The sequence below is a fragment of the Pristiophorus japonicus genome, chromosome 21 (assembly GCF_044704955.1).
Source record: "Pristiophorus japonicus isolate sPriJap1 chromosome 21, sPriJap1.hap1, whole genome shotgun sequence".
NCBI lineage: Eukaryota > Metazoa > Chordata > Chondrichthyes > Pristiophoridae > Pristiophorus > Pristiophorus japonicus.
Window position 1 is genome coordinate 81,464,046 of NC_091997.1, and position 25,809 is coordinate 81,489,854.

The following is a 25,809-nucleotide window of genomic DNA, read 5'->3' on the forward strand; positions in this document are numbered from 1 at the left end:
CAGTGCAGGTGACTGTCCTTTGCAGCAAGAAGCCCACAAGAGCTTGCCTTGTATCTATTGCTTCATGAGTGTCTTGTGGCTGTTGGGGTGCGATGCTGAGACGATTGATTGCAATCGTTTTTAAACTGACTGCCACTGGCCATAATCTGGCATTTGACCATGACATTGCAGTTCCATGTTGACACTGGAGAAATAGTGTAGGAGCCACTTCATCACAGACTTCACACCAGCACCATGAGGAATCGATGTTTGCCAGAATACCAGGGAGAACTCCCTTACTCTTTTGAAATGATGCCATAGGATCTTTTACGTCCACTAACTGGGAAGACGGGGCCTCAGTTTAACTTCTCATCTGAAAGACGGCACCTCACAAAGTGCATCATTCCCTCGGCGCACAAACTGAGAGATTTTTTTTTAATACGGTCCATTTCTTTTCAGGGAACAAAAAGTTCCTGTGTAATTTTATTCTCAATTAGCTTTGCACTTTATAATATTTTTATATTTGAAATTGTTGTATGTGACCTAATTGCCTATACATAGCTAGCCAGACTTTATCATTTATTTTCCAATGAGTGACTGGATTTTATGTAAATCCATGTTAAATTGGACCACTGGTTCACAGCGGTTAAATTTCGAGCTCTATACGATGCTGAGCTCATCCATCACTTTCGTCTTTTGCACCCACTTTTTTGGCCAGGAGTCTTTCTCTCTCTTCCCCCACCCCCACCTTCTCCCGTTTTCAGAATTCCTGTTCCACCTGGAACCTTCCCTCTGCCCTCTTGATGATTTAATCGGGAACTGCCGGCGTGATATCGGCCATCTCAATTTCTCCGTTCCCCTCACTTATTCTAACCCAACTCCCTCTGAACTTGCAGCACTCTGTTGCCTGGTCCAATTGTAATTAAACCTGCTGACCAAGGCTGATGTTTGGCGAACCGACCTCTACCTTGCAAAGGGAACTCTCCCGACACCTCCTCCCATCTCTCCCCTGTACCACGAGCCCACCAGTGAACATTAAGCCATCGTTTCTCAGAACGTCACTGACCTCATCTCCTCTAGAGATCTTTCCCTGCGGCCTCCAACCTCATAGTTCCCCAACCCTGCACAGCCTGCTTCTAACTCCTTTCCAGGATCCACAAACGGGACTGCCCTGGTAGACCCATCTTTTCAGCCCGTTCTTGCCCCACGGAACTTATTTCTTCCTATCTCAACTCTATATTTACTTCTCTTGTCCAGTGGCTGTCCACCTACATAGCGATTCTTCTGACACCCTCTGCCACTTTAACAGTTTCCAGTTTCCTGGCCCCAACCATCTCCTTTTTCCTCATGGATGTCCAATCCCTCCATACCTCCATCCCCTACCAGAATGGCTTGAGAGGCGCTCCACTTCCTTCAACAGAGGCCCAACCAGTCCTCATCCACCACCACCCTCCTCCTCCGCCTGGCTGAATTTTTTCTTGTATTGAAAACATCCTCCTTTGACTCCACACACTTCAAAGAAAAGGTGTTGCTATGCTTACCATTCCGTGGGATATGTGGAACATTTTTTGTTCTAGTCCGACTCGGTCCCCTTCCCTCATCTCTTTTTTTTCCTGCTACATTGATGACTGCATAGAAAATAGGAGCAGGAGCAGGCCATTCAGCCCTTCGAGCCTGCACCACCATTCAATAAGATCATGGCTGATCATTCCTTCCGTACCCCTTTCCTGTTTTTTCTCCATACCCCTTCGTAGCCGTAAGGGCCATATCTAACTCCCTCTTGACTATATCCAATGAACTGGCATCAACAACTCTGTGGTAGGGAATGCCACAGGTTAACAACTCTGAGTGAAGAAGTTTCTCCTCCTCTCAGTCCTAAATGGCTTACCCCTTATCCTTAGGCTGTGTCCCTGGTTCTGGACTTCCCAACATCGGGATCATTCTTCCCGCATCTAACCTGTCCAGTCCCGTCAGAATCTTATATGTCTCTATGAAATCCCCTCTCATCCTTCTAAACTCCAGTGCATAAAGGCCCAGTCGATCCAGTCTCTCCTCATATGTCAGTCCATCCATCCCGGGAATCAGTCTGGTGAACCTTCGCTGCACTCCCTCAATAGTAAAAATGTCCTTCATCAGATTCGGAGACCAAAACTGAACACAATATTCCAGGTGAGGCCTCATCAAGGCCCTGTACAACTGCAGTAAGACCTCCCTGCTCCTATACTCAAATCCCCTAGCTATGAAGGCCAACATGCCATTTGCTGCCTTCACCGCCTGCTGTACCTGCATGCCAACTTTCAATGACTGATGAACCATGACACCCAGGTCTCATTGCACCTCCTCTTTTCCTAATCTGCCGTCATTCAGATAATATTCTGCCTTCGTGTTTTTGTCCCCAAAGTGGATAACCTCACATTTATCCACATTATACTGTATCTGCCATATATTTGCCCACTCACCTAACCTGTCCAAGTCACCCTGCAGCCTCTTAGCATCCTCCTCACAGCTCACACTGCCACTCAGCTTAGTATCATCTGCAAACTTGGAGATATTACACTCAATTCCTTCATCTAAATCATTAATGTACATTGTAAATAGCTGGGGTCCCAGCACTGAGCCCTGCGGCACCCCACTAGTCACTGCCTGCCATTCTGAAAAGGACCCGTTTATCCCGACTCTCTGCTTCCTGTCTGCCAACCAGTTCTCTATCCACGTCAGTACATTACCCCCCCCCCCGCCCCCAAATACCATGTGCTTTGATTTTACACACCAATCTCTTGTGTGGGACCTTGCCAAAAGCCATTTGAAAGTCCAAATACACCACATCCACTGGTTCTCCCTTGACCACTCTACTAGTTACATCCTCAAAATTCCAGAAGATTTGTCAAGCATGATTTCCCTTTCATAAATCCATGCTGACTTGGACCAATCCTGTCACTGCTTTCAAAATGCGATGCTATTTCATCCTTAATAATTGATTCCAACATTTTCCCCACTACTGATGTCAGGCTAACCAGTCTATAATTACCCGTTTTCTCTCTCCCTCCTTTTTTTAAAAAAGTGGTGTTACATTAGCTACCCTCCAGTCCATAGGAACTGATCCAGAGTCGATAGACTGTTGGAAAATGATCACCAATGCATCCACTATTTCTAGGACCACTTCCTTAGTCTGCATCCCAGAGTACTTATCAGGCCCCGGGGATTTATCGGCCTTCAATCCCATCAATTTTCCTAACATAATTTCCCGCCTAATAAGAATATCCTTCAGTTCCTCCTTCTCACTAGATCCTCGGTCCCTTAGTACTTCCGGAAGGTTATGTGTGTCTTTCTTCGTGATCTCGCCCTGAACTGGAAAATGTAATCAAATTTGCTTCCCATTTAATCCCTCTCTTGCCTTCACATGGTCCAGCTCCGAATCTTCCCTTCCCTTCCGTGACTTCGCTATCTCCATTTCTAGGGATAGGCTATCGACCAATATTCACTATAAACTCCCATAGCTACCTTGATTACACTTCCTCCCACGCAGCTTTCGGTTTCTCCATCGCATCTGTTCTGACAATAACCATCTTCCATACTAGTGCCTCCAATATGTCAGCCTTTTTCTCCTCCACCGTGGTTGACTGGGCCCTTGACCATGTCCGTTCCATTTCCCGCACTTCTGCCCACACCCCTTCCCCTCCCTCCCAGAACCACGATAGGGTTCCCCTTGTCCTCGCCTTTCATCCCACCAGCCTCCACATTCAATGGATCATCTACTGCCACCTCCAGCGTGATCCCACCACCAAACGCATCTTCCTCTCCCCTCCCTGCTTCCTCCGCGACAACCTGGTCCATTCCACAGTCACCCCCAGCACCCCTTCCCCTTCCCATGGCACCTACCCGTGCAAGCGCTGGAGATGCAACACCTGCCCTTTTACTTCCTCCCTTCCCACTGCCCAGGGCCCCAAACACTCCTTCCAGGTGAAAGTGATTTACTTGTACTTCTTACAATTTAGTATACTATATTCGCTGCTCACGATGTGGTCTCCTCCACATTGGGGAGACCAAATGCAGATTGCGTGACCGCTTTGCTGAACACCTCCGTTCAGTCTGTAAGTGTAAACCCCGACCTTCTGGTCACTTGCTATTTTAATTCTCCATCCCACCCTCACTCTGACCTCTCCGTCCTCGGCCTCTTGCACTGTTCTAGTGAAGCTCAACGCAAGCTCTAGGAACAACATCTTGTCTTTCGATTAGGCATTTTACAGTCTTTGTACTCAACATTGAGTTCAACAATTTCACATCATAACCACTGCTCCTATTTTTTCGGACAGCACGTGTTGGTAATTATTCTGCCATTTACACTTCTTCTAAGCCCAGTTTCTTTCTTTGCCCCATCACCACCTCCCGCTGCCTCGCACCATCATCCCTTTTTTTGTCATTTAATCTCTCCTGCCTTCCACCCGATCGTAGACCTTCCCTTTTGTACTTTCCTTTCTACAACCCCTTTCCCTGCCTCTACACTTGCTTAAAATCTGTTACATCTCTAGCTTTTTCCAGTTTTGATGAAAGGTCATCGACCAGAGACGTTAACTCTCTGTTTCTCTCTCCACAGATGCTGCCGGACCTGCTGAGTGTTTCCAGCATTTTCTGTTTTCATTTCAGATTTCCAGCATCTGCAGTATTTTGCTTTCATTGTTAAAGTGGAACCTCCCTCTTCAAACACCACCTGTTGAGGATTCGATTGGATGCTTCATTTTTCTAACCGTGCCTTTGGTGTTGTTTCTAGATTCACTGCGAGACTGCAGTCGATGTCTGTGCGACATGGAACCAGAGCCGAGAGCCGGAGAAGCGATACTCCCAGGAAATGTGAGCCCATTACTGCGCTCCTCCCTCCTCCCCAGTGTTACATAAGAAATAGGAGCAGGAGAAGGCCATTCGCCCCCTCAAACCTCCTCCGCCATTTAATACTACCATGGCTGATCTGATCATGGACTCGGGTCCACTTCCCTGCCCGCTCCCCATAACCCCTTATTCCCTTATCATTTAAGAAACTGTCTATCGCTGTCTTAAATCCATTCAATGTCCCAGCTTCCACAGCTCTCTGAGGCAGTGAATTCCGCAGATTTACAACCCTCTGAGAGAAGAAATTCTTCCTCATCTCAGTTTTAAATGGGCGGCCCCTTATTAGATTATGCCCTCTAGTTCTAGTCTCCCCCATCAGTGGAAACATCCTCTCTGCATCCATCTTGTCAAGCCCCCTCATAATCTTATACGTTTCAATAAGATCACCTCTCATTTTTCTGAATTCCAAAGAGTAGAGGCCCAACCTACTCCACCAACCTCGGAGCTGTGGAAGCTGGGACATTGAATAAATTTAAGACAGTAATAGACAGTGTCTTAAACGATAAGGGGTTATGGAGAGCGGGCGGGGAATTGGAGCTGAATCCATGATCAGATCAGCCATGATCTTATTAAATGCCGGAGCGGGCTCGAGGGCCGTATGGCCTACTCCTCCTATTTCTTATGTTCTTATAAGTCAATCCCCTCGTCTCCGGAATCAACCTAGTGAACCTTCTCTGAACTGCCTCCAAAGCCACCTTGTCCAAACTGGCTTCGTCCCAACAAACTGGTGCAGTGAGCAAGACTCAGCCGGGAAGCCACTGTACTTGACCCATTCCCTTCACTGTGCTAGATCTGCGTTTTTAATTGTCTTGAGATTTTAAGTAATTGAGGCTAAAATTCCACTGGGCCTTTATTGTGATTGTCAGAATTGCGGAACAACTGTCGTGGGTAATGATTCTTGGCTGCTGTGTGAGTGGGCAATGCTCCCAGTTGCTGCTGGGTGTAATGTATATGCTTCATGGGTTCTTTGCTTAAGAATTGATAGCCACACATTGCTATTAAGAACTAGTTGGTTTATTAGCAAAGGTTTAACAATCACAATTCCCATTACCAGTTCATCCACCATCATACAGTCCTTCGTATCAAAGATGACTCTCTTCCATGCCAAAAAGGGATGAGTTCACAGTTGTTTCACTGAGGGACCTGATATTCCTGGTCCCAAACTGCATAATAAAGAGTGGAAGATGTCTGTGCGTGGATTTTTTTAACGTGCGATGGTCGTTGTAACCAGCCACCACACAGGCTTGACAGCTAGGTCTTGGTTCATCCACCAGGCTTGCAACCACCTTGCCTCATTGTGGATCCCCCGCACCCAACTGGCTGGGGTTTTATTGAGTCTTGTGAACATCACGTGACTGGCTAAGCCACTCCTGACTTAACAGCTCTACAAACCCGTGAGCATGCATTACACCGGGTGACTGGACATTACTCTCAGTTGCTGCTGGGTAACTGAGGCGCACGCACACTGGGCGGCTCCCCAGTGGCTAATCTCGATGTTGGGGCGTGGAGCGAACATGGATGGAGTGTCCGTACAAGCTCTGAAATATCCCCAGGTCTGATGAGCTATTGGATCATTCTCTTGCAGCTGTGGCACAGTCTGCCATTCTCCTGGCTTTAATCGACTTGATGTGACATTAGACCCATCCTCATCCAGGTTATGCTGCTGCTTTCTGTGCAGTGCGCCTCAACCCCCCTCCCCCCTTCTCCGAAAACTCTTTCACCACCTCGGTGCAATGCAGGCAGTGTAACGGCACCCCTCGAGTAATCTCCTTAGTGTTATGTATGTAACTAAGACTTGCCACCAGAGGGCGCAACTATTGGAGGCCCATGGGTCACCTGCACACCTCGCGCAAGGGAGTATAAAAGGTTGTCTGCCATGCTGTTTCGGCACTCTGGAGTTGTATTAAAGAGACTAGGGTCACATCAGTTTTAGCTTGCAGTACCCAGTCTTGTGGAGTTCTTCCATACGTAAGGCTTAGTTCCTGACGTTATTCAGTTCCCCAGTAAACCAAGAACCAATGACCCATAACCATTTAATTTTTTGCTATCTACAGCCTGCCTGAACAGTATAGCTTGATTTTTTTTAAAAAAGACTGACTTGCATTTATATAGTGCCTTTTGCGACTACTGGACGTCTCAAAACGCTTTACAGTCAATGAAGTACAGTCACTGTTGTAATGTGGGAAACGCGGCAGCCAATTTGCACACAGCAAGCTCCCACAAACAGCAATGTGATAATGACCAGAAACTGTTTTTGTTACGTTGACTGAGGGATAGATATTGGCCAGGACACCAGGGATAACTCCCTTGCTCTTCTTCGAAATAGTGCCATGGGATCTTTTACGTCCACCTGAGAGAGCAGATGGGACCTCGATTGAACGTCTCATCCAAAAGACAGCACCTCCAACAGTGCAGCACTCCCTCAACACTGCACTGTCGGCCGTGATTTATGTGCTCAAGTTCCTGGAGTGGGACCTGAACCCGCAACTTCTGACTCGAGGCGAGTGTGCTGCCCACTGAGCCACAGGCTGACATTATCTATTATGTTATCAAAATCTATTACTTGTCTATTCTCTCTCATTTTTACATACAAATCCTAAAGTTAGTGAATAAAGGGATCATAATCTGGTAAGAAATGTGGATAAACAAATCCTTTAACTCTGGCCCACCTAGATCTTTCCAAACTAAAGATAGTTTAGTTAATTTAATATCCTCCATTTTGTGTCTGCTAGCCATTGGGACAGATTTCACAGCACCGAAACAGGCCATTCAACCCAATTGGTGTTTCTGCCTCCTCCCAGCCCTCTTTATCTAACCCTATCAGCATAACCTTCTATTCAATACTCCCCCTTATGTTTATCCAGCTTCCCCTTCAATGCTGGGACAGGTTGGCAACTTACTTCCCAGACGGCGGCAATGCAGCGGTGGAACCAGGCTTGACTTCCCACTCCTTTGCGGTTCCTTGGCCCGTCTGACCCCCATTGGAGTGTTGTCGCTCAGAGGCCCCCCCTGGTCACCTTTTCAGCCTTCATCCGCTGCTGAAGCCCTCATCCATGCCTTTGTTACCTCCTAGACTTGACTATTCCAATGCACTCTTGGCTGGTCTCCCATATTCTACCCTACGTAAACTAGAGGTGATCCAAAACTCGGTTGCCCGTGTCCTAACTTGCACCAATTCCCGCTCGCCCATCATCATCATCATAGGTGGTCCCTCAAACGAGGATGACTTGCTTCCGCGAGCTCACAGATGTTTCAATGAAGGACCCGATGTTCCAGTCCTGAACTCCAATTGAGGGGGTAGAATATGCCTGCGTGGATTTTTTTAACGTGTGGTGACCGTTGCACATCAGCCACCACACGGACTCGACAGAGCTAAACCTTTATCCAGTGGCAAGGGTTAACCAGGACGACTGGAGACCGGCTTTGCTGCACAGACCTAGTGTGCGCACACATCGCAGTGTGGGCTGGCCTGTGCTGCCCCTGGGCCCTCGGCTTTTATGGGCCCCTTACCCACATTTGCTGTTCTTCTGCCATGATCGCTTGGTGCTCCTCCACCACAAAACCTAGAAACTAGGAGTAGTAGGCCATTCGGCCCTTCGAGCCTGCACCACCATTCAATATGACCATGGCTGATCATGCAACCTCAGTACCCCATTCCTGCTTTCTCTCCATACCCCTTCATCCTTTTAGCCGTAAGGGTCACATCTAACTCCTTTTTGAATATATCTAACGAACTGGCCTCAACAACTTTCTGTGGTAGAGAATTCCACAGGCTCACAACTCTTGAGTGAAGAACTTTCTCCTCGTCTCAGTCCTAAATGGCTTACCCCTTATCCTGTGACCCCTGGTTCTGGACTTCCCCAAAAGCATTTGCCGCACCTCCGCCCCGATCTCTTGCTGTTCCACTGCCACAAAAACGTTGTCCACTTGTCTGCCATGATCTCTCGCTGCTCATCTGCCCCGACCATCCTGCTCCTCTGCTGTACTTGGGCCCTGCCAATGTTCCTGCCCACGCTCCAAACGGCGACCTGGGTTTTGATAACATCACCCAGTCAGTCACCCACCTCGATCTTCGTGCTGGAAGTTGTAGTGAGATGCCACTCCAGCTCTTTTTATAGCCCAACCTGCGGCGGTGTTCTCTCTCTCAGGTTGGGGGGGCCATGATGTAGATTTCAGTGTAGAGTTATGTGACAGGTCTGAATTTAGACAGCAGCAGAGTTTAATCTGAATTTTTTCATAGTACCGGGGGATAATTTCACCCATCACCCCCTGTGCTCGCTAACCTATCGGCTTCCGGTTAGGAAACTCCTCGATTTCAAAATTCTCCTCCTTGTTTTCAAATCCCTCCATGGCCTTGCCCCTCCCTATCTCTGTAATCTCCTCCAACCCTACAACCTCCCGAGATGTCTGCGCTCCTCTAATTCTGCCCTCTTGAGCATCCCTGATTATAATTGTTCAACTATTGGTGGCCGTGGCTTCTGTTGCTTGGGTCCCAAGCTCTGGAACTCCCTGCCTAAACCTCTCCGCCTCTCTAATTCTCTTTCCTCCAAGTCGCTCCTTAACCAAGCTTTTGGTCTCCTTAAGCGGCTCAGTGTCAAATGTTTTATCTCATAATACTGCTGTGAAGCGCCTTGGGACGTTTCACCTAAGTTAAAGGCGGCGCTATATAAATACAAGTTGTTGTCTCGATGCACGGGCTGGATTCCCAGCATCTCGAGATGTTTGTGACTCTTTTGTCTGCTTCGCCACTCCCTGCAGCTTCGACGCCCTGGTTATGCGATTTGAGGCGCCTGACTCCCGGAACCGTTGGGACAGCCCGTTGTTCACCATTCAGAAGGATGACACCCTCCCGTTCGAGGCGATCAGCGACGCAATCTTCCGCCGGAAAGCCCCGCCGCCAAACCAGTCGACACTAAACGTGAGTGAGGATGGCTGAGCGGGGGCAATGTGTATTTAGAGTTGCCAGCCCTTCTAGGATTGTCCTGGATTTGAAGAGTCTCTCGGGCATCGCTGCGGGCAAACACAGGAGAAACATCAGCGGGCATTTAAAAATAAATTGTGTGGTTTTTTTTCATTTTCTTTCAACACTTCTGGGATGGGGATGGGAAAATAATTGTGTGATTGACGGTCAAGAATCATCCACTTGGGTAATGGGAGTCTTCTCACTTTCTCATTGGCTGGGGGAAGGCAGTGCGCTGCGAGGATGGACATGTTGCCGACCAATGGCAGGAGTGTGGGGGCGGGGCAGGGCAGGAGACCGGCAGGTCATGTGATGAATCCGCCAGGAATCTGTGGATCAGAATTGGTGACCCCTATGAGCAGGCTGTGGAGCAAGTTGCTCTCGGTACCACAACTGGAACATGAGCCAACCCCACAGACCGTCATTGTTTCTTCTGCTCGTAACGATTGTTTATGGATTGGCTAATGAGTTTTCAAAATTGGGATTGTTCTCCATTTAGAGCAGAGAAGCTGAAGGGGCGATTTGATCGATGTGTTCGGAAGTTTTGACGAGAGAGAGAGAAACTGTTTCCACTAGCAACAGGGTCGGTAACCAGAGGATACAGATTTAAGATCATTGGCAAAACGTCCAAGGGGGGAGAGGAGAATTTTTTTCATGCAGAGTTGTGATCTGTAACGCACTGCCTGCAAAGGTGCTGGAAGCAGATTCAATAGTAACTTTCAAAAAAAGCAATTGGATAAATACTTAAAAAGGAGAAATTTGCAGGGATCTGGGGAAGGAGCAGCAATAATTGGATCGCTCTTTCAAAGAGCTGACACAGAGATGATGGGCAGAATGGCCTCCCTTCTGTGCTGTATGATTCTATGAATTGGGTGAAGAATTAAAAGTGCATAATCCTTTTGCAGATTAAGCATTGGCTGGAGGCACAAGGTAGGGCATAAGAGAGTCTTTTGGTTCCAATAATTACGCCAAGCTTAATGTTTATTCAATCATTTTCAGCAACCGCTCTCCTCTACAAACTTCATGTACGAGTTGGACAGAGTTACACAGGAGATGGTGATGGTATGTTTGGGGTGGGGGAATTACAATTCTACTCATTCATATTGGTCCCTGTGCTCGCTGACCTACATTGGCTCCCTTGAAATCGAAGCAACGCCTCGATTTCAAAATTCTCCTCCTTGTTTTCAAATCCCTCCATGGCCTCGCCCCTCTCTATCTCTGTAATCTCCTCCAGCCCCACAACCCCCCCCGAGATGTCTGCGCTCCTCTAATTCTGCCCTCTTGAGCATCCCTGATTATAATCACTCAACCATTGGTGGCCGTGCCTTCAGCTGCCTGGGTCCCAAGCTCTGGAACTCCCTCCCTAAACCTCTCCACCTCTCTACCTCTTTCCTCCTTTTTTTTTTAAGGGGCTCCTTAAAACCTACCTCTTTGACCAAGCTTTTGGTCACCTGCCCTAATTTCTCCTCATGTGGCTCGGTGTCAATTTTTTTGTCTAGTAACACTCCTGTGCAGCACCTTGGGACATTTCACTGTTAAAGGTGCTATATAAATACATCATGTTGGTGGTGGTCAGTGGAGATTAATTCTCCTTCAGTATCTACACCTGGTGCTATTCCTACATTACATCAGTGACTACACTTCAAAAAATAAAACGCTTTGGGATGTCCTGAGGCTGTGAAAGGCGCTATATAAATGCAAGTCTTTTTAGTACACTCTGGTTAGATAAAGCAAGGATGATATGCAAAGTCAAGCTTGCTTCAGTCTGTTTCAGCCTTATTCCCAATCTGATGCTTCCATTCCCCACACACCAGCCATTCTTATAGCCTCCGTGAAGTTGCTGGTTTCGTGCCTCGTGCGTTTGTGTTGTGGGAGCTGGATTGAGATGCATTTCACCTCGTGACCGAGGGAGACGTTTCTCCCAACGCTCTGACCTGGATTTACATCTGGGGGTCTGAGGTGAAAGTGCATTGTTTCCACCCACTGTTGACATCCAGAATTTTCCTTTTTAAACATTTGTATTATCAAGTTAAGCGAGAAGGGTACAGAATACTTCCATTCCATCGTTAAAATTAAGCTCCCCCTCAAGCTAGGTGTAAGTAGAAGATGGATGTAGAGAACATAACATAAAAATTAGGAACAGGAATAGGCAGTATGGCTCTTCGAGGCTGCACCACCATTCAATAAGATCTCTCCACCTTCTTGCCCAATCCCCATATCCTTTGATTACCTCAGACACCAAAAATCTATCCATCTCAGTCTTGAATATACTCAACAACTGAGCATCCACAGGCCTCTAGTGTAGAGAATTCCAAAGATTCACAGCCCTCTGAGTGAACAAATTTCTCAGTCTTAAATGGCCGACCTCTTATCCTGTGACTATGCCCTCTAGTTCTAGACTCCTCAGCCAGAGGAAACATCCTCCCTGCATCTACTCTGTCAAGCCCTGTAAGAATTTTGTATATTTCAATGAGATCAACTCTCGTTTTTCTAAACTCTAGAGAATATAGGCCTAGTCTACTCAATCTCTCCTCATCAGACAATCCTCCCATCCCAGGAATCAGCCTGGTGAACGTTTGTTGTACTTTCTCTCCAGCCAGTGGGAACAACCTCTCAGCATCTACTGTCAATCCCCCTCAGCAGAATCTGAGCAAAGCTTCCTGCTCTCAGCCCGAGCCCTAAACCTCAGGAGAGCGCCCCCCTACTGCACCAATGTGGCATTCCCACCGCCCTCATTTCCCACAGCTGCCAACCATAGGCTTTACTGAGTGGGATTGTCAATTAGTGGTGGATTTGGGGCAGTTTTATGCAGAAAGCCCGCTAGTGAGACTGCCCAAACTAACTTTGTAATGGACCCTTCCAGTCAGCGGATTGAGGGGAGTGGGACCTCGGCTTTAACTCCAACCCAGATTGATGGGATGAAAATCTAACCCACTGTGCCACCAGTTATGTCTTCCCTCCCATCTCCTGTAAGCAGTTACTGCTTAGTTTTGGGATGTAAATTTTCCTAAAATTAATTTTTTAAAATACTGTTAATTTTAATTGGCAGACAATATTAAACGCACAGAAGACCAGTGTACCGGGGGACCTGATTCCAGTACCGGGAGCCAATGTGAAGATATCCTTTAAATGGCAGCACCCTTGCCTCGGAGGCGGAAGGTCGTGGGTTCAAGGCCAATCCAGAGACTTGGGCACACAATGTCGGCTGAAGCTTGATTAAGTGAGTGGGCAAAACTGTGGCAGGTGCAGTTCAATGTGTGGAAGTGGAAGGTCGTCCACTTTGGACCTAAAAAAGACATCAGTGTTTTTTCTAAATGCTGAGAAGCTAGGAACTGTGGAGGAGCGGAGAAATTCAGAGGCCCCCCAAGAACAGAAATCACTAAAAGCTAGTGAATCAGTACAAAATTATTTAAGGGGCTAATGGAATGGTGGCCATTATCTCACCAGAACTGGAAGTTCTGCTGCAGCTGTACAGAGCTCTGGTCAGTCCCCATTTGGAGAACAGCGTACAGTTCTGGGCACTGTGCTTCAGGAAGGATATATTGCCTTTTTGGAAGGGGAGCAACGTTGATTCAGCAGACTGATGGGGCTAAAAGGGTCAAATTATGAGGACCGGTTGCACAGACTAGGCTTGTGTTCTCTTGAATATAGAAGATTAAAGGCTGATCTAATTGAGGTGTTTAAGCTGCTTAAAGGTTTCAACAGTTTCAGTGGGCCTAATTTTCCCCAACCACTCTCTTCGGTGCACTTACCTTAAATGCGCCGACTTTACACGCTGGAAACGCCGGCGAAAAAAAAAAAGGGGGCCCCATCCTGCCCGCTCTGCCGAGTCTCCGGTGTCCCAGCGTGGCGTAGCTGGTGAAGTGCTGGGCGAAGCAACAGGCCAGCGCAGACAGCACTGCCGGCAGCTGCACGCATGCGCAGTGAGGGCTGCGCGCATGCGCAGTGAGGGCTGCGCGCATGCTCCTCGCCCTCCCAGTGTGGGCTGTGAGCAGGACCCGATGCTCGCGGCCCCTATCCCAGGCCAAAGGGGCTCCCCGATGTTCGCCGCGCCCTATCCCCGGCCGAGTGGCCTCCCACACCGGCCGGTCCGCTGAGTTCCCGGGCCGAGGTAAGACTTCAGTTTTATTTTTTATTTATTGATGGGTTGTGCTTGAAAGTTTTGATTTTTGGGGGGGTGGGTGGGGGTATGGGGAGAAGAGAGGAGATGGAGAGTTTTTTGGCGTGGGGGGAGGGAGAGAAAGAATGTTTTGATGGGGGGGCGGGGGGGATCTTTCAAAAAAAAACTTGATTCTGGCATAAAGGTCGGACTTCTATTTTTTTATTTGTTACTGATTAATTGCTTATTACTATTTGGTTTGTTTAGTGCTTTGTAAGTCTTGGTGCTTTAAATGTACTAATCTTCGCCGAATTCTTAACTGCCTGCAATGTTTTTCAGAGCTGGCCACATTCGCTGACCTAAATCTATTTGGAGTAAGTTTTAGCTGGCCAAAGTGGAATAAATGGCCAAAACTGGCAAGTGTCTGGGAATGCCCTCTTTTTGGGGGAAAAAAAACTCAAAATTGTACCTAACTGACTTACTCTGGAGCAAATTTTAGGGGGAAAATGGCATTTTTTAACTTACGCCAGAAAAAACAACTTGCTCCAAAAAAAATTGATGCAAGTCATGGCCAAAATTGGGCCCTGTCTACCCTATTTCCTCTGGTGCTGGAGGAGGGGGTTAGGGCGGGCGTGGTGTGGGGCTCAGGAACAAAGGGGTTTGAATATGAGGGCAAGACAGCCAAACATTCCAAAGGATTTGGTGGCCAGTATGGAGTGGAATGGGAAGACCTTGAAATTAGAGCTAGGCTGTCTGAGTGATGTCAGGAGGCACTTCTTCACACAAAGGGTAGTGGAAACCTGGAACTCTTTAAACCCCCCCCCAAAAAAATATGTTGAGGCTGGGTGGGTTAATTGAAAACTTTTAAATTGAGATTGATTTTTTTTTTGTTCAGAGAGGGTATTAAGGGCGATGGAACCAAGGTGAGTAGATGGGGTTAAGATGCAGATCAGCCATGATCTAATTGAATGGCCTCCTCCTGTTCCTATGACACTCCAGTGCGGTACTGGGACATCAAACCGAGGCCCCATCTGCCCCCTCAGGTGGATGTAAAATATCCCGTGTCACTTCAAAGAAGAGCAGGGCTCTACACTTTTAAAGTACATCATTGGCTGTAAAGTGCTTTGGAATGTACTGGGGTTGTGAAAGGTGCTATATAAATGCAAATATTTTAAAATATGTTGGGTTTGCATTCATCTGAACTGTCTCATTATGTTAAACATTGGATTGCTGTAAATGTTGGTCGATGAGAGCAGGTTATTGAATGAAACCGTTGCTTCCTTGACCTCGGAGACACATCGAGCTGACGCGAAACCTCCCCATGGCGGAACTCCGTAAGCTGCGGCGGCAATTCGTCAGCTACACCAAGATGCACCCGACCGAAAACATTGGGCAGATCGCCAACATGTTTATACAGTACATTAACCGAAGTCTACATTAACCATCGTGGAAAAGCTGCAGACTGTGACTTGCGTTTCTTTATTAATAAAATGTTTTTAGCCTGAAGTCTGTGGGTTTTTTTTACTGTCTTGCATAACTGCCTATCTAATTGAAAATATCAAGCCTGCAACCCAAAAGCAAAATACTGCAGGATGCTGGAATCTGGAATAAAGAGAGATGATGCTGTAAATCTCAGCAGGTCAGGCAGCATCTGTGGAGAGAGAAACAGAGTTAATGTTTTCATCGACCTGAAACGTTAACTGCTTTCACTCTGCAGATGCTGCCTGACCTGCTGAGATTTACAGCATTTTCTGTTTTTAAGCCTTAAACCCATTTTTGTTTTGGGGAGGGGAAAGTTGCCTCTTTCTTTTTGAGACTTGCCTCTGAGTCAGAAGGTTGTGGGTTCAAGTCCCACTCCAGGGACTTGAGCACATAAATCTAGGCTGACACTCCAGTGCAGTGCTGAGGGAGTGCTGCACTGTCGGAGGTGCCGTCTTTCAGATGGGACGTTAAACCGAGGCCCCGTCTGCTCTCTCAGGTGGACGTGAAAGATCCCATGGCACTATTTCGAAGAAGAGCAGGGGAGTTATCCCCGGTGTCCTGGACAATATTTATTCCTCAATTGACATAACAGAAACATTCTCTGGTCATTATCACATTGCTGTTTGTGGGAGCTTGCTGTGTGCAAATTGGCTGCTGCGTTTCCCACATTACAACAGTGACTACACTCCAAAAGTACTTCATTGGCTGTAAAGCGCTTTGAGATGTCCGATGGTCGTGAAAGGTGCTATATAAATGCAATTCTTTTGACTGTGAATTAACTCGAGCTCTGTTTCTCTTTCAATTGAAGCAAAACTAATGTTCGTGCGAAGAGTCTTCGGGGCAATTTGATGGTGTTTTCAGTCCCTGGTGCTTCACAGGGCTGGTCCAACGGTGCTAAATGCGAGCTGGTGTTGAGGCTGCAGTCTTTCAATTATCACTTTATTTTTAACTGCAAACCTCTGCCCCCCCCACACTGTGCGATGGACTTTAGACCCTGGAAAACTCAGGCTTCCAGCAGAGTGGCGCTCTCCGCAAGTCTCCCAGGAGAGTCTATTTCTGTGCTCATCTTCCATCTTCTGTGTAGGTGACAGAAATCCCAGACAGCCTGGCTCTTTACTGGGACTGCTCGACATGTCCTGGCACTTCATTTAATGTCCCATCAGTGTCACGCGTTCTCTGGGCACTGACACAGAAATTGCAGAGACAACACCATTTATTTCAGAATTTGTTTTTTTTCTCTCGCCCACATCGGGAATGAATGTTTGGAAGGTTTTAGAAGTAATTGTGCGAAAGTTCCGGGATAGATCTCGGCCACAAGTGACTTAATTTTTAAAACCTCCTCCGTTTTAGGAGAAAAATAAGCAGCTTTTCTGTGCTTTTTCCATTCATTATTGCTGTTTTAAACAGGGGGTCTTGCCACTTTTTTCATTCTGACACCATTTCAATTGGCCGAATTTTTATTCGAATCAGTGCCAGCGACATGAGCATCCCTGGTGAACATGAAGCATAGCAGCTAGCAGCACACGAGGCCACTTGGCCCATCTTGCTTGTGACGTTTCTTAGAAAGAGCCACCCAATTAAAACGAAAGACTTGCATTTATATAGCGCCTTTCACGACCACCGAACGTCTCAAAGCGCTTCACAGCCAATGCAGTACTTTTGGAGTGCATTCACTGTTGTAATGTGGGAAATGCAGCAGCCAACTTGTGCACAGCAAGCTCCCACAAACAGCAATGTGATAATGACCAGATAATCTATTTTTGTGATGTTGATTGAGGGATAAATATTGGCCCAGGACACCGGGGATAACTCCCCTGCTCTTTTTCGAAATAGTGCCGTGGGATCTTTTACATCCACCCGAGAGCAGACGGGGCCTCGGTTTAACGTCTCATCTGAAAAACGGCACCTCCGACAGTGCAGCACTCCCTCAGCTCTGCACTGGGAGTGTCAGCCTAGATTTATATGCTCACATCCCTGGAGTGGGACTTGAACCCACAACCTTCTGACCTCATCACGTTGCTGTTTGTGGGAGCTTGCTGTGCGCAAATTGGCTGCTGCGTTTCCCACATTACAACAGTGGATGCACTTCAAAAGTACTTCATTGGCTGTGAAGCGCTTTGAGACATCCGGTGGTCGTGAAAGACGCTATATAAATGCAAGTCTTTCATTGGCTGTAAAGCGCTTTGGGATGTCATAAGACTGTGAAAGGCGCCATAGAAATGCAAGTCCTTTTTTGAGGTAAAACTGCTGACACGAGAAAAACAGCTTAAAAACTGAACCGGTGAGGGTGAGCCCCAGCAGACTAACACTTGGGTTGCAGCAGGCGGTGCTGTGAGAACCCGGCGGCATTTAGTCTGTCGCAGATACCTAGAACTAGAGAAACAATTGAAGCAGGAACATGCACTTTCTCCCTTTTAAGGCTCTTCGCTGCCACCTAGTGGTTGTCAGTTTGACATAAATCGGCTAAAAACCACAGGCCAGAATTTGCACACAAATCAAAGGCCAGTTCAATGACGCATGCGGTTACTCGTGTGAAAATCTCCCAGCAACTTGTGGCAAGGACGAGATATGCGAATCGTCACAAAACGCCAGGCAATCTGCCATTAGCCTCACGAAAACAGGAGCTTGCACTCAACCTCCCCTTCGAGTTTCATGAAATTGCTGCATTTGCATTTTAAGTACTCGCCACAGAAAGTTGGGGCTTTATAGCGCAAGTACTTGTTTAATGATGAGATTTATGTTCATGCAATGCCAAACAACCTCTCCAGCCCAGAAAGGCCTTGACATCCTCCCACAAGTGCCCAGAATTGTACACAATACTCCAGCATAACTTCCTTGTTTTTGCATTCTCAATGTCTGCTGTTTACAAAGCCAAGTAACCCATACGCTTTCTTAACCACCTTTTCAACTTGCTTTGCCACCTTCGGAGATTTGTGAATATTCACCCCCTAGGTCCCTCTGCATTTGTACCCCCTCAAAATAGGACCATTTAAATTATACAGCCTCTCCATGTTGTTACTCACAAAGTGCATCACTTCACACTTATCTGCATTAAACTGTATCTGCCATGTGTCTGCCCATTTCACCAGTCCGCTTATGTCCTCCTAAAGTCTGCTACTACCTGCTCACTATTTACTATGTTGCCAAATTTTGTATCGTCTGCAAACTTTGGAATTGTATTTCCTATACCCAAGTCCAGCTCATTGATATATTAAAAAAAAGCAATGGTCTTTGATGTGGAGTATTGCAAAGATACTCGACACAAGTCTGTTTTGGAGAAAAGAATCGTTTTTTAAGTACTCGATCAAGGGAGAGACAGCTTCTACACGAGTTCAGTAACTCGATGACCCAAACCAGCTGTTCTCTCTGAACAATTGTTGGGTTACTGTTTTTATACAGTCAAAATACATACGAAATCATAAAGTTCCGCGCAGAGGCTTTCCATTTGTTGCTTCCCTGCCACATCACAAAATTTTCGCCTACCTACTATGATTAATTGGTTAATACAATTATATTGACAGCAAGCTCCGTTACCTCCCCTGTGCCTTTTATCTGATAAGTTACGTGCCACATCATTCTCAGGTCTGTGAACTCTTGGCCTAACTGCTTTCAACCAGTTGATATATTTTTCAATCGTCTTTTGTTTCCCATAATCTCTTAACACCCCATGTGACCTAGCCTTGGAGTGTATTTTTCCCAACTGTCTGGTTTATACTGTGATAAGATGATCTATCTTTCTGAGAGTTCTAATTTTATAATTTTCCCTGTGTTCGTAGCACATATTTTTTCTTTTTTCTCAGCCTTGCTTTTGGTTTTTAACTTTACTAATTAGGTCCCCTTTGATTAATTATCTTGCAGGGCTACTTAAAAAAATGTTTTCTACAGTCCTAATACTGACTCCTCGAGGATCCCACTGCATACTTCTCTCCATCTGTTCACCACTATTCTCTGCTCCTTTCCCTTAGCCAATTACATACCCACGTTAACACCATCCCTTTAATAACATGCGCTTCTATTTTCTAAATAAGTCTGCTATAAGATACTTTATCAAATACCTTCTCACAGTCCATATATACAGTATATACCGCATTACCTTCACCAATCTTTCTGTTACTTTAGCTACGGTTCAGTGGGTAGCACTCTCGCCTCTGAGTCAGAAGGTTGTGGGTTCAAGTCCCACTCCAGGAACTTGAGTACACAAATCTAGGCTGACGCTCCCAGTGCAGTGTTGAGGGAGTGCTGTACTGTCGGAGGTGACATCTTTCAGATGAGACGTTAAACTGAGGCTCCATCTGCTCTCTCAGGTGGATGCAAAAGATCCCATGGGACTATTTTGAAGTAGAGCAGGGGAGTTATCCCCGGTGTCTTGGCTAATATTTATCCCTCAATCAACATCACCAAAACAGATTATCTGGTCATTATCACATTGCTGTTTGTGGGAGCTTGCTGAATGCAAATTGGTTTGAGATAGAACATGCAACTTCAGTACACCATTCCTGCTTTCTCACCATACCCCTTGATCCCCCTAGTAGTAAGGACTACATCTAACTCCCTTTTGAATATATTTCGTGAATTGGTCTCAACAACTTTCCGTGGTAGAGAATTCCACAGGTTCACCACTCTCTGGGTGGTGAACCTGTGTTCGGTAGTCGTGAAAGGCGCTATATAAATGCAAATCTTTCTTCATCAAAGAACTCAATTAGGTTAGTCAGACATGATTTGCATTTAACAAATCCATTAACCCTTGCTTCCCTTATCAAACCTCTAAATGAGAATTCATTTTCTCCTTGACAATAGTCCCTAGTAGTTTTCCCACCACTGACGATGGACTGACTGGTTACAGATATAAAGGGTGTAATAATTATTAGCGCACAACAGCAAACTCACCCAATCCAAGCATCCAGATCCCAAACTTATATCACATGGATTAGAGGACCCAGATTTAAACATAAAAAATAGGTGCAGGAGTAGGCCATTCGGCCCTTCGAGCCTGCACCGCCATTCAATATGATCATGGCTGATCATGCAACCTCAGTACCCCACCTCAGCCTTCTCGCCACACCCCCGATCCCTTTAGCCGTAAGGGCCACAACTAACTCCCTTTTGAATATGTCCAACGAACTGGACTCGACAACTTTCTGTGGCAGAGAATTCCACAGGTTCACAATTTTCTGGGTGAAAAGGTTTCTCCTCATCTCAGCCCTAAATGGCTTACCTCTTATCCTTAGACTATGTCCCCTGGTTCTGAACTTCCCCAACATCTGGAACATTCTTCCTGCATCTAACCTGTCCAGTCCCGTCAGAATTTTATATGTTTTTATGAGATCCCCTCTCATCCTTCTAAATTCCAGTGAGTATAAGCCTAGCCGATTCAGTCTTTCCTCATATGTCAGTCCTGCCATCCCAGGAATCAGTCTGGTGAACCGTCGCTGCACTCCCTCAATAGCAAGAACGTCCTTCCTCAGAATAGGAGACCAAAACTGAACACAATATTCCAGGTGAGGACTCACCAAGGCCCTGTACAACTGCAGCAAGACCGTCCTGCTCCTATACTCAAATCCCCTAGCTATGAAGGCCAGCATGCGATTTGTTTTCTTCACCGCCTGCTGTATCTGCATGCCTACCTTCAATAACTGATGTACCATGACACCCAGGTCTCGTTGCATCTCCCCTTTTACTAATCTGTCACCATTCAGATAATCTGTCTTCCTGTTTTTGCCACCAAAGTGGATAACCTCACATTTATCCACATTATATTGCATCTGCCATGCATTTGCCCACTCACCTAACCTGTCCAAGATCCCCTGTAGCCTCTTACCATCCTCCTCACAGCTCACACTGCCACCCAGCTTAGTGTCATCTGCAAACTTGGAGATATTACATTCAATTCCTTTGTCTAAATCATTAATGTATATTGTAAATAGCCGTGGTCCCAGCACTGAGCCCTGCGGCACCCCACTGGTCACTGCCTGCCATTCTGAAAAGGACACGTTTATTCCCACTTCTTGCTTCCTGTCTGCCGACCAGTTCTCTATCCACGTCAATACATTATCCTCAATACCATGTGCCTTAATTTTGCACATTAATCTCTTGTGTGGGACCTTGTCAAAAGCCTTTTGAAAGTCCAAATACACCACATCTACTGGTTCTCCCTTATCCACTCTACTAGTTACATCCTCAAAAAACTCTAAAAGATTTGTCAAGCATGATTTCCCTTTCACAAATCCATGCTGACCTGGACCGATCCTGTCACTGCTTTCCAAATGCGCTGCTATTGCATCTTTAATAATTGACTCCAGCATTTTCCCCACCACCGATGTCAGGCTGACCGGTCTATAAATCCCTGTTTTCTCTCCCTCCTTTTTTAAAAAGTGGGGTTACATTAGCTACCCTCCAATCCATAGGAACTGATCCAGAGTGCATGGTTTGAGGTTTAGGGCAAGAGATACAGGGGGGATGTGAGGAAGGACGTTTATACGCAGCGAGTGGTAATGACCCGGAACTCGCTGCCGATGAGTGTGGTGGAAGCGAAGACGATCAATGATTTCAAAGGGAAATTGGAGAGGCACCTGAGGGCAATAAGCTTGCAGAGCTCCGGAGATAGAGCGGGGGAAGGGACTGACTGTATTGCTCTGCAGAATCAATGGACTCGATGGGCCAAATGGGCTCCTTCTGTGACTCTATGACTATGTCTTTTTCCAGGAATATTCTTCAAGATCTTCAAAATGCTGTTTTAAAAAAATGTCCCCAAGAAGAAGATGAAACTCTGTGGGCGGTTACATTTTAATTTATAGCCGACGGTCTCTCGCCTGATTCTCCTTGCTTTAGGCCAAACTCCCATCATCCCATTCACCCATCACGCCGATGCTTGCTGACCTACATCACCTTCTTAGACAGTCCCCGGGAGTCGAGGATGACTTGCTTCCACACCAATATGAGTTCGAAGGTGACTGATGAGACCAAGGCAGGATCTACAGACTCTGTCACAGGTGGGGCAGACGGTGGTTGGAGGGACGGGTGGGTGGGGGGGGGGGCTTGGGTTGCCGTACGCTCCTTCCGCTGTTTGTACTTGGTTTCCGCGTGCTCCCGGTGAAGAGACTCGAGGCGTTCGGCGCCTTCCCGGATGCTTCCCCTCCACTTTGGGCGGTCTTGGGCCAGGGATTCCCAAGAGTCAGTGGGATGTTGCCCATTTTCAAGGAGGATTTGAGGGTGTCCTTGAAGCATTTTCTCTGCCCTCCTGGGGCTCGCTAGATAAACACATAAGGAAGAAAGGAATAGAAGGTTATGTTTTTAGGGTGTGATGAAGTAGCGTGAGTGCTGACCTACATTGGCTCCCGGTCCAGCAGTGTCTCGATTTTAAAATTCTTATCCTTTCTTAAAATCCTTCCATGATCTCATCCCCTCCCTATCTCTGTAACCTCCTGCAACCCTACAACTCCCCCGCTATCTCAGCGTTCCTCCAACTCTGGCCTCTTGCGCATCACGGTTTCCGTCACTCCACCATTGGCAGCCGAGCATTCAGCTGTTTAGGCCGTAAGCTCTGGAATTCCCTCCCTAAACCTCTCCGCCTCTCTACCACTCTTTCCTCCTTTAAGACGCTCCTTAAAACCTATCTCTCTGACCAAGCACCTGTCCTAATATCCCCTTACGTGGCTCGGTGTCAAATTGTGTCTGATAATGCTCCTGTGAAGCGCCTTGGGATATTTTTACTATGTTAAAGGTACTATATTAATGGAAGTTGTTGACTGACCTGCTGAGCGTTTCCAACATCTGCAGTTTTATCTTGGGAAATAAACTTGCTCAGTTTGTTGGACTGTACTGCCATCATGTGGTTGTGGGTTGACATTACAGTGAATTAACCTTTTAAGAACAAATGGAATAAAATAGCTTCAAATACTGGCAACACACAGCTGGATAATCAGCATCTGTAGCAGACAAAAAAGTCAATTAAGGTTTAGGAATGAGTGTTGCAGATGTAATACATTTCTAAAAACTCTGAAACTTCACTCTGACCCACAGAGATAATTAATCAAAAATTCAGAATATATAAATTTATGACTAATATTAAAAATTAGGGGTAACTGAAATGTATTTTGTTACGTGAATGAAATTGTGATGCAAATAACGCGGTGTTTAAATGATTAAGGGGTTAATGTATAAGTTATGTTTTACTGGAACTGCATAAGTTTAGTTTTCCTGGTAAATGAGTATGCGAGACTCTAGCCTCCGGAGGACAGGGCCGGATGTTTTAAGAGGAAGACAGTTCTCAACATTCTGTAAGGCCATGATGGGACAAGTACAGAACCCATGAGGCCACACCTGGAGTACTGCATACAGTTTTGGTCTACTTATTTAAGGAGGGATATACTTGCATTGGAGGTGGTTCAGAGAAGGTTCATTCGCTTGATTCCTGAGATGAAGGGATTGTCTTATGAAGAAAGGTTGGGCCTATACTCATTGCAGTTTAAAAGAATGAGAGGTGATCTTATTGAAACATATAAGATACTGAGGGGGCTGGACAAGGTAGATGCAGAGAGGATATTTCCCCTCGTGGGGGAATCTAGAACTAAGGGGAATAGTTTCAGAATAAGGGGCCGTCCTTTTAAAACTGAGATGAGGAGGAATTTCTTCTCTCAGAGGGTTGTAAATCTGTGGAATTCTCTTCCCCAGAGAACTGTGGAGGCTGGGTCATTGAATATATTTAAGGTGGAGATAGACAGATTTTTGAACGATAAGGGAGTGAAGGGTTATGGGGAGCGGGCAGGAAAGTGGAGTTGAGGCCAAGATCAGATCAGCCATGATCTTATTGAATGGTGGAGCAGGCTCGAGAGGCCAAATGGCCAACTCCTGCTCCTATTTCTTATGTTCTCACGTGTAATAGCTATGTGGACCCCAGACAGGTGAAAAAAAAACAGGAGGATTGGCCTTTTTCCAGGGCTTAAACAAAGAACTCGACATGCCATTGGGCACCTTGTTTTAAGTGGAACCCTTATATAGGTTAAATGGTCCTGTCCATATTCTACTCCAGCTCCACCCCTGAAAAGAGATATAAAAGAAAGATCTAGGGCAGACGGTGGTGTGAGCGCCCCTGGGGGCCGATCTAATGCTGGCTCCGGTCTAACATTTTTGGGCAGTTCTGGAAGAGCGAGGAAGAAGAGCCATTCCTGCATGCCATGTCTGTCCGATTGGGAACGATACCAGCAACTTGTCACGGTTAGAAAACATAGAAAATAGGTGCAGGAGTAGGCTATTCAGCCCTTCGAGCCTGCACCACCATTCAATATGATCATGGCTGATCATTCACCTCAGTACCCCTTTCCTGCTTTCTCTCCATACCCCTTGATCCCTTTAGCCGTAAGGGCCATATCTAACTCCCTCTTGAATATATCCAATGAAATGGCATCAACGACTCTCTGCGGCAGGGAATTCCACAGGTTAACAACTCTCTGAGTGAAGAAGTTTCTCCTCATCTCAGTCCTAAATGGCCTACCCCTTATCCTAAGACTGTGTCCCCTGGTTCTGGACTTCCCCAACATCGGGAACATCTAACCTGTCCCGTCAGAATTTTATACGTTTCTATGAGATCCCCTCTCATCCTTCTAAACTCCAGTGTATAAAGGCCCAGTTGATCCAGTCTCTCCTCATATGTCAGTCCTGCCATCCCGGGAATCAGTCTGGTGAACCTTTGCTGCACTCCCTCAATAGCAAGAATGTCCTTCCTCAGATTAGGAGACCAAAACTGAACACAATATTCCAAGTAAGGTCTCATCAAGGCCCTGTGCAATTGCAGTAAGACCTCCCTGCTCCTATACTCAAATCCCCTAGCTATGAAGGTCAACATGCCATTTGCCTTCTTCACCGCCTGCTATACCTGCATGCCAACTTTCAATGACTGATGAACCATGACACCCAGGTCTTGTTGCACCTCCCCTTTTCCTAATCTGCCACCATTCAGATAATATTCTGCCTTCGTGTTTTTGCCCCCAAAGTGGATTACCTCACATTTATCCACATTATACTGCATCTGCCATGCATTTGCCCATTCACCTAACCTGTCCAAGATCCCCTGTAGCCTCTTACCATCCTCCTCACAGCTTGCACTGCCACCCAGCTTAGTGTCATCTGCAAACTTGGAGATATTACATTCAATTCCTTCGTCTAAATCATTAATGTATATTGTAAATAGCTGGGGTCCCAGCACTGAACCCTGCGGCACCCCACTAGTCACTGCTTGCCATTCTGAAAAGGGCCCGTTTATTCCCACTCCTTGCTTCCTGTCTGCCAACCAGTTCTTTATCCACGTCAACACATTATCCTCAATACCATGTGCCTTAATTTTGCACATTAATCTCTTGTGTGGGACCTTGTCAAAGGCCTTTTGAAAGTCCAAATACACCACATCCAC

The 25,809-nt window shown here is 46.5% G+C and overlaps 1 protein-coding gene across 2 annotated transcripts in view; it reads left to right on the forward strand.

Moving 5' to 3' along the window:
• Positions 1–15,428, forward strand: part of kti12 (KTI12 chromatin associated homolog) — a 30,999-nt gene extending 15,571 nt beyond the window's left edge. The window contains exons 5-9 of one of the 2 annotated variants that reach the window (XM_070865111.1): positions 4,748–4,827; positions 9,622–9,781; positions 10,823–10,885; positions 12,873–12,941; positions 15,220–15,428. In XM_070865111.1, the coding sequence (XP_070721212.1) occupies positions 4,748–4,827; positions 9,622–9,781; positions 10,823–10,885; positions 12,873–12,941; positions 15,220–15,363 (516 nt within the window). In that variant the 3' untranslated portion in view covers positions 15,364–15,428. The remainder of the gene's footprint in view (positions 1–4,747; positions 4,828–9,621; positions 9,782–10,822; positions 10,886–12,872; positions 12,942–15,219) is intronic. The other variant, XM_070865112.1, reaches the window with a different exon arrangement.
• The last annotated feature ends 10,381 nt before the right edge of the window (positions 15,429–25,809 follow it).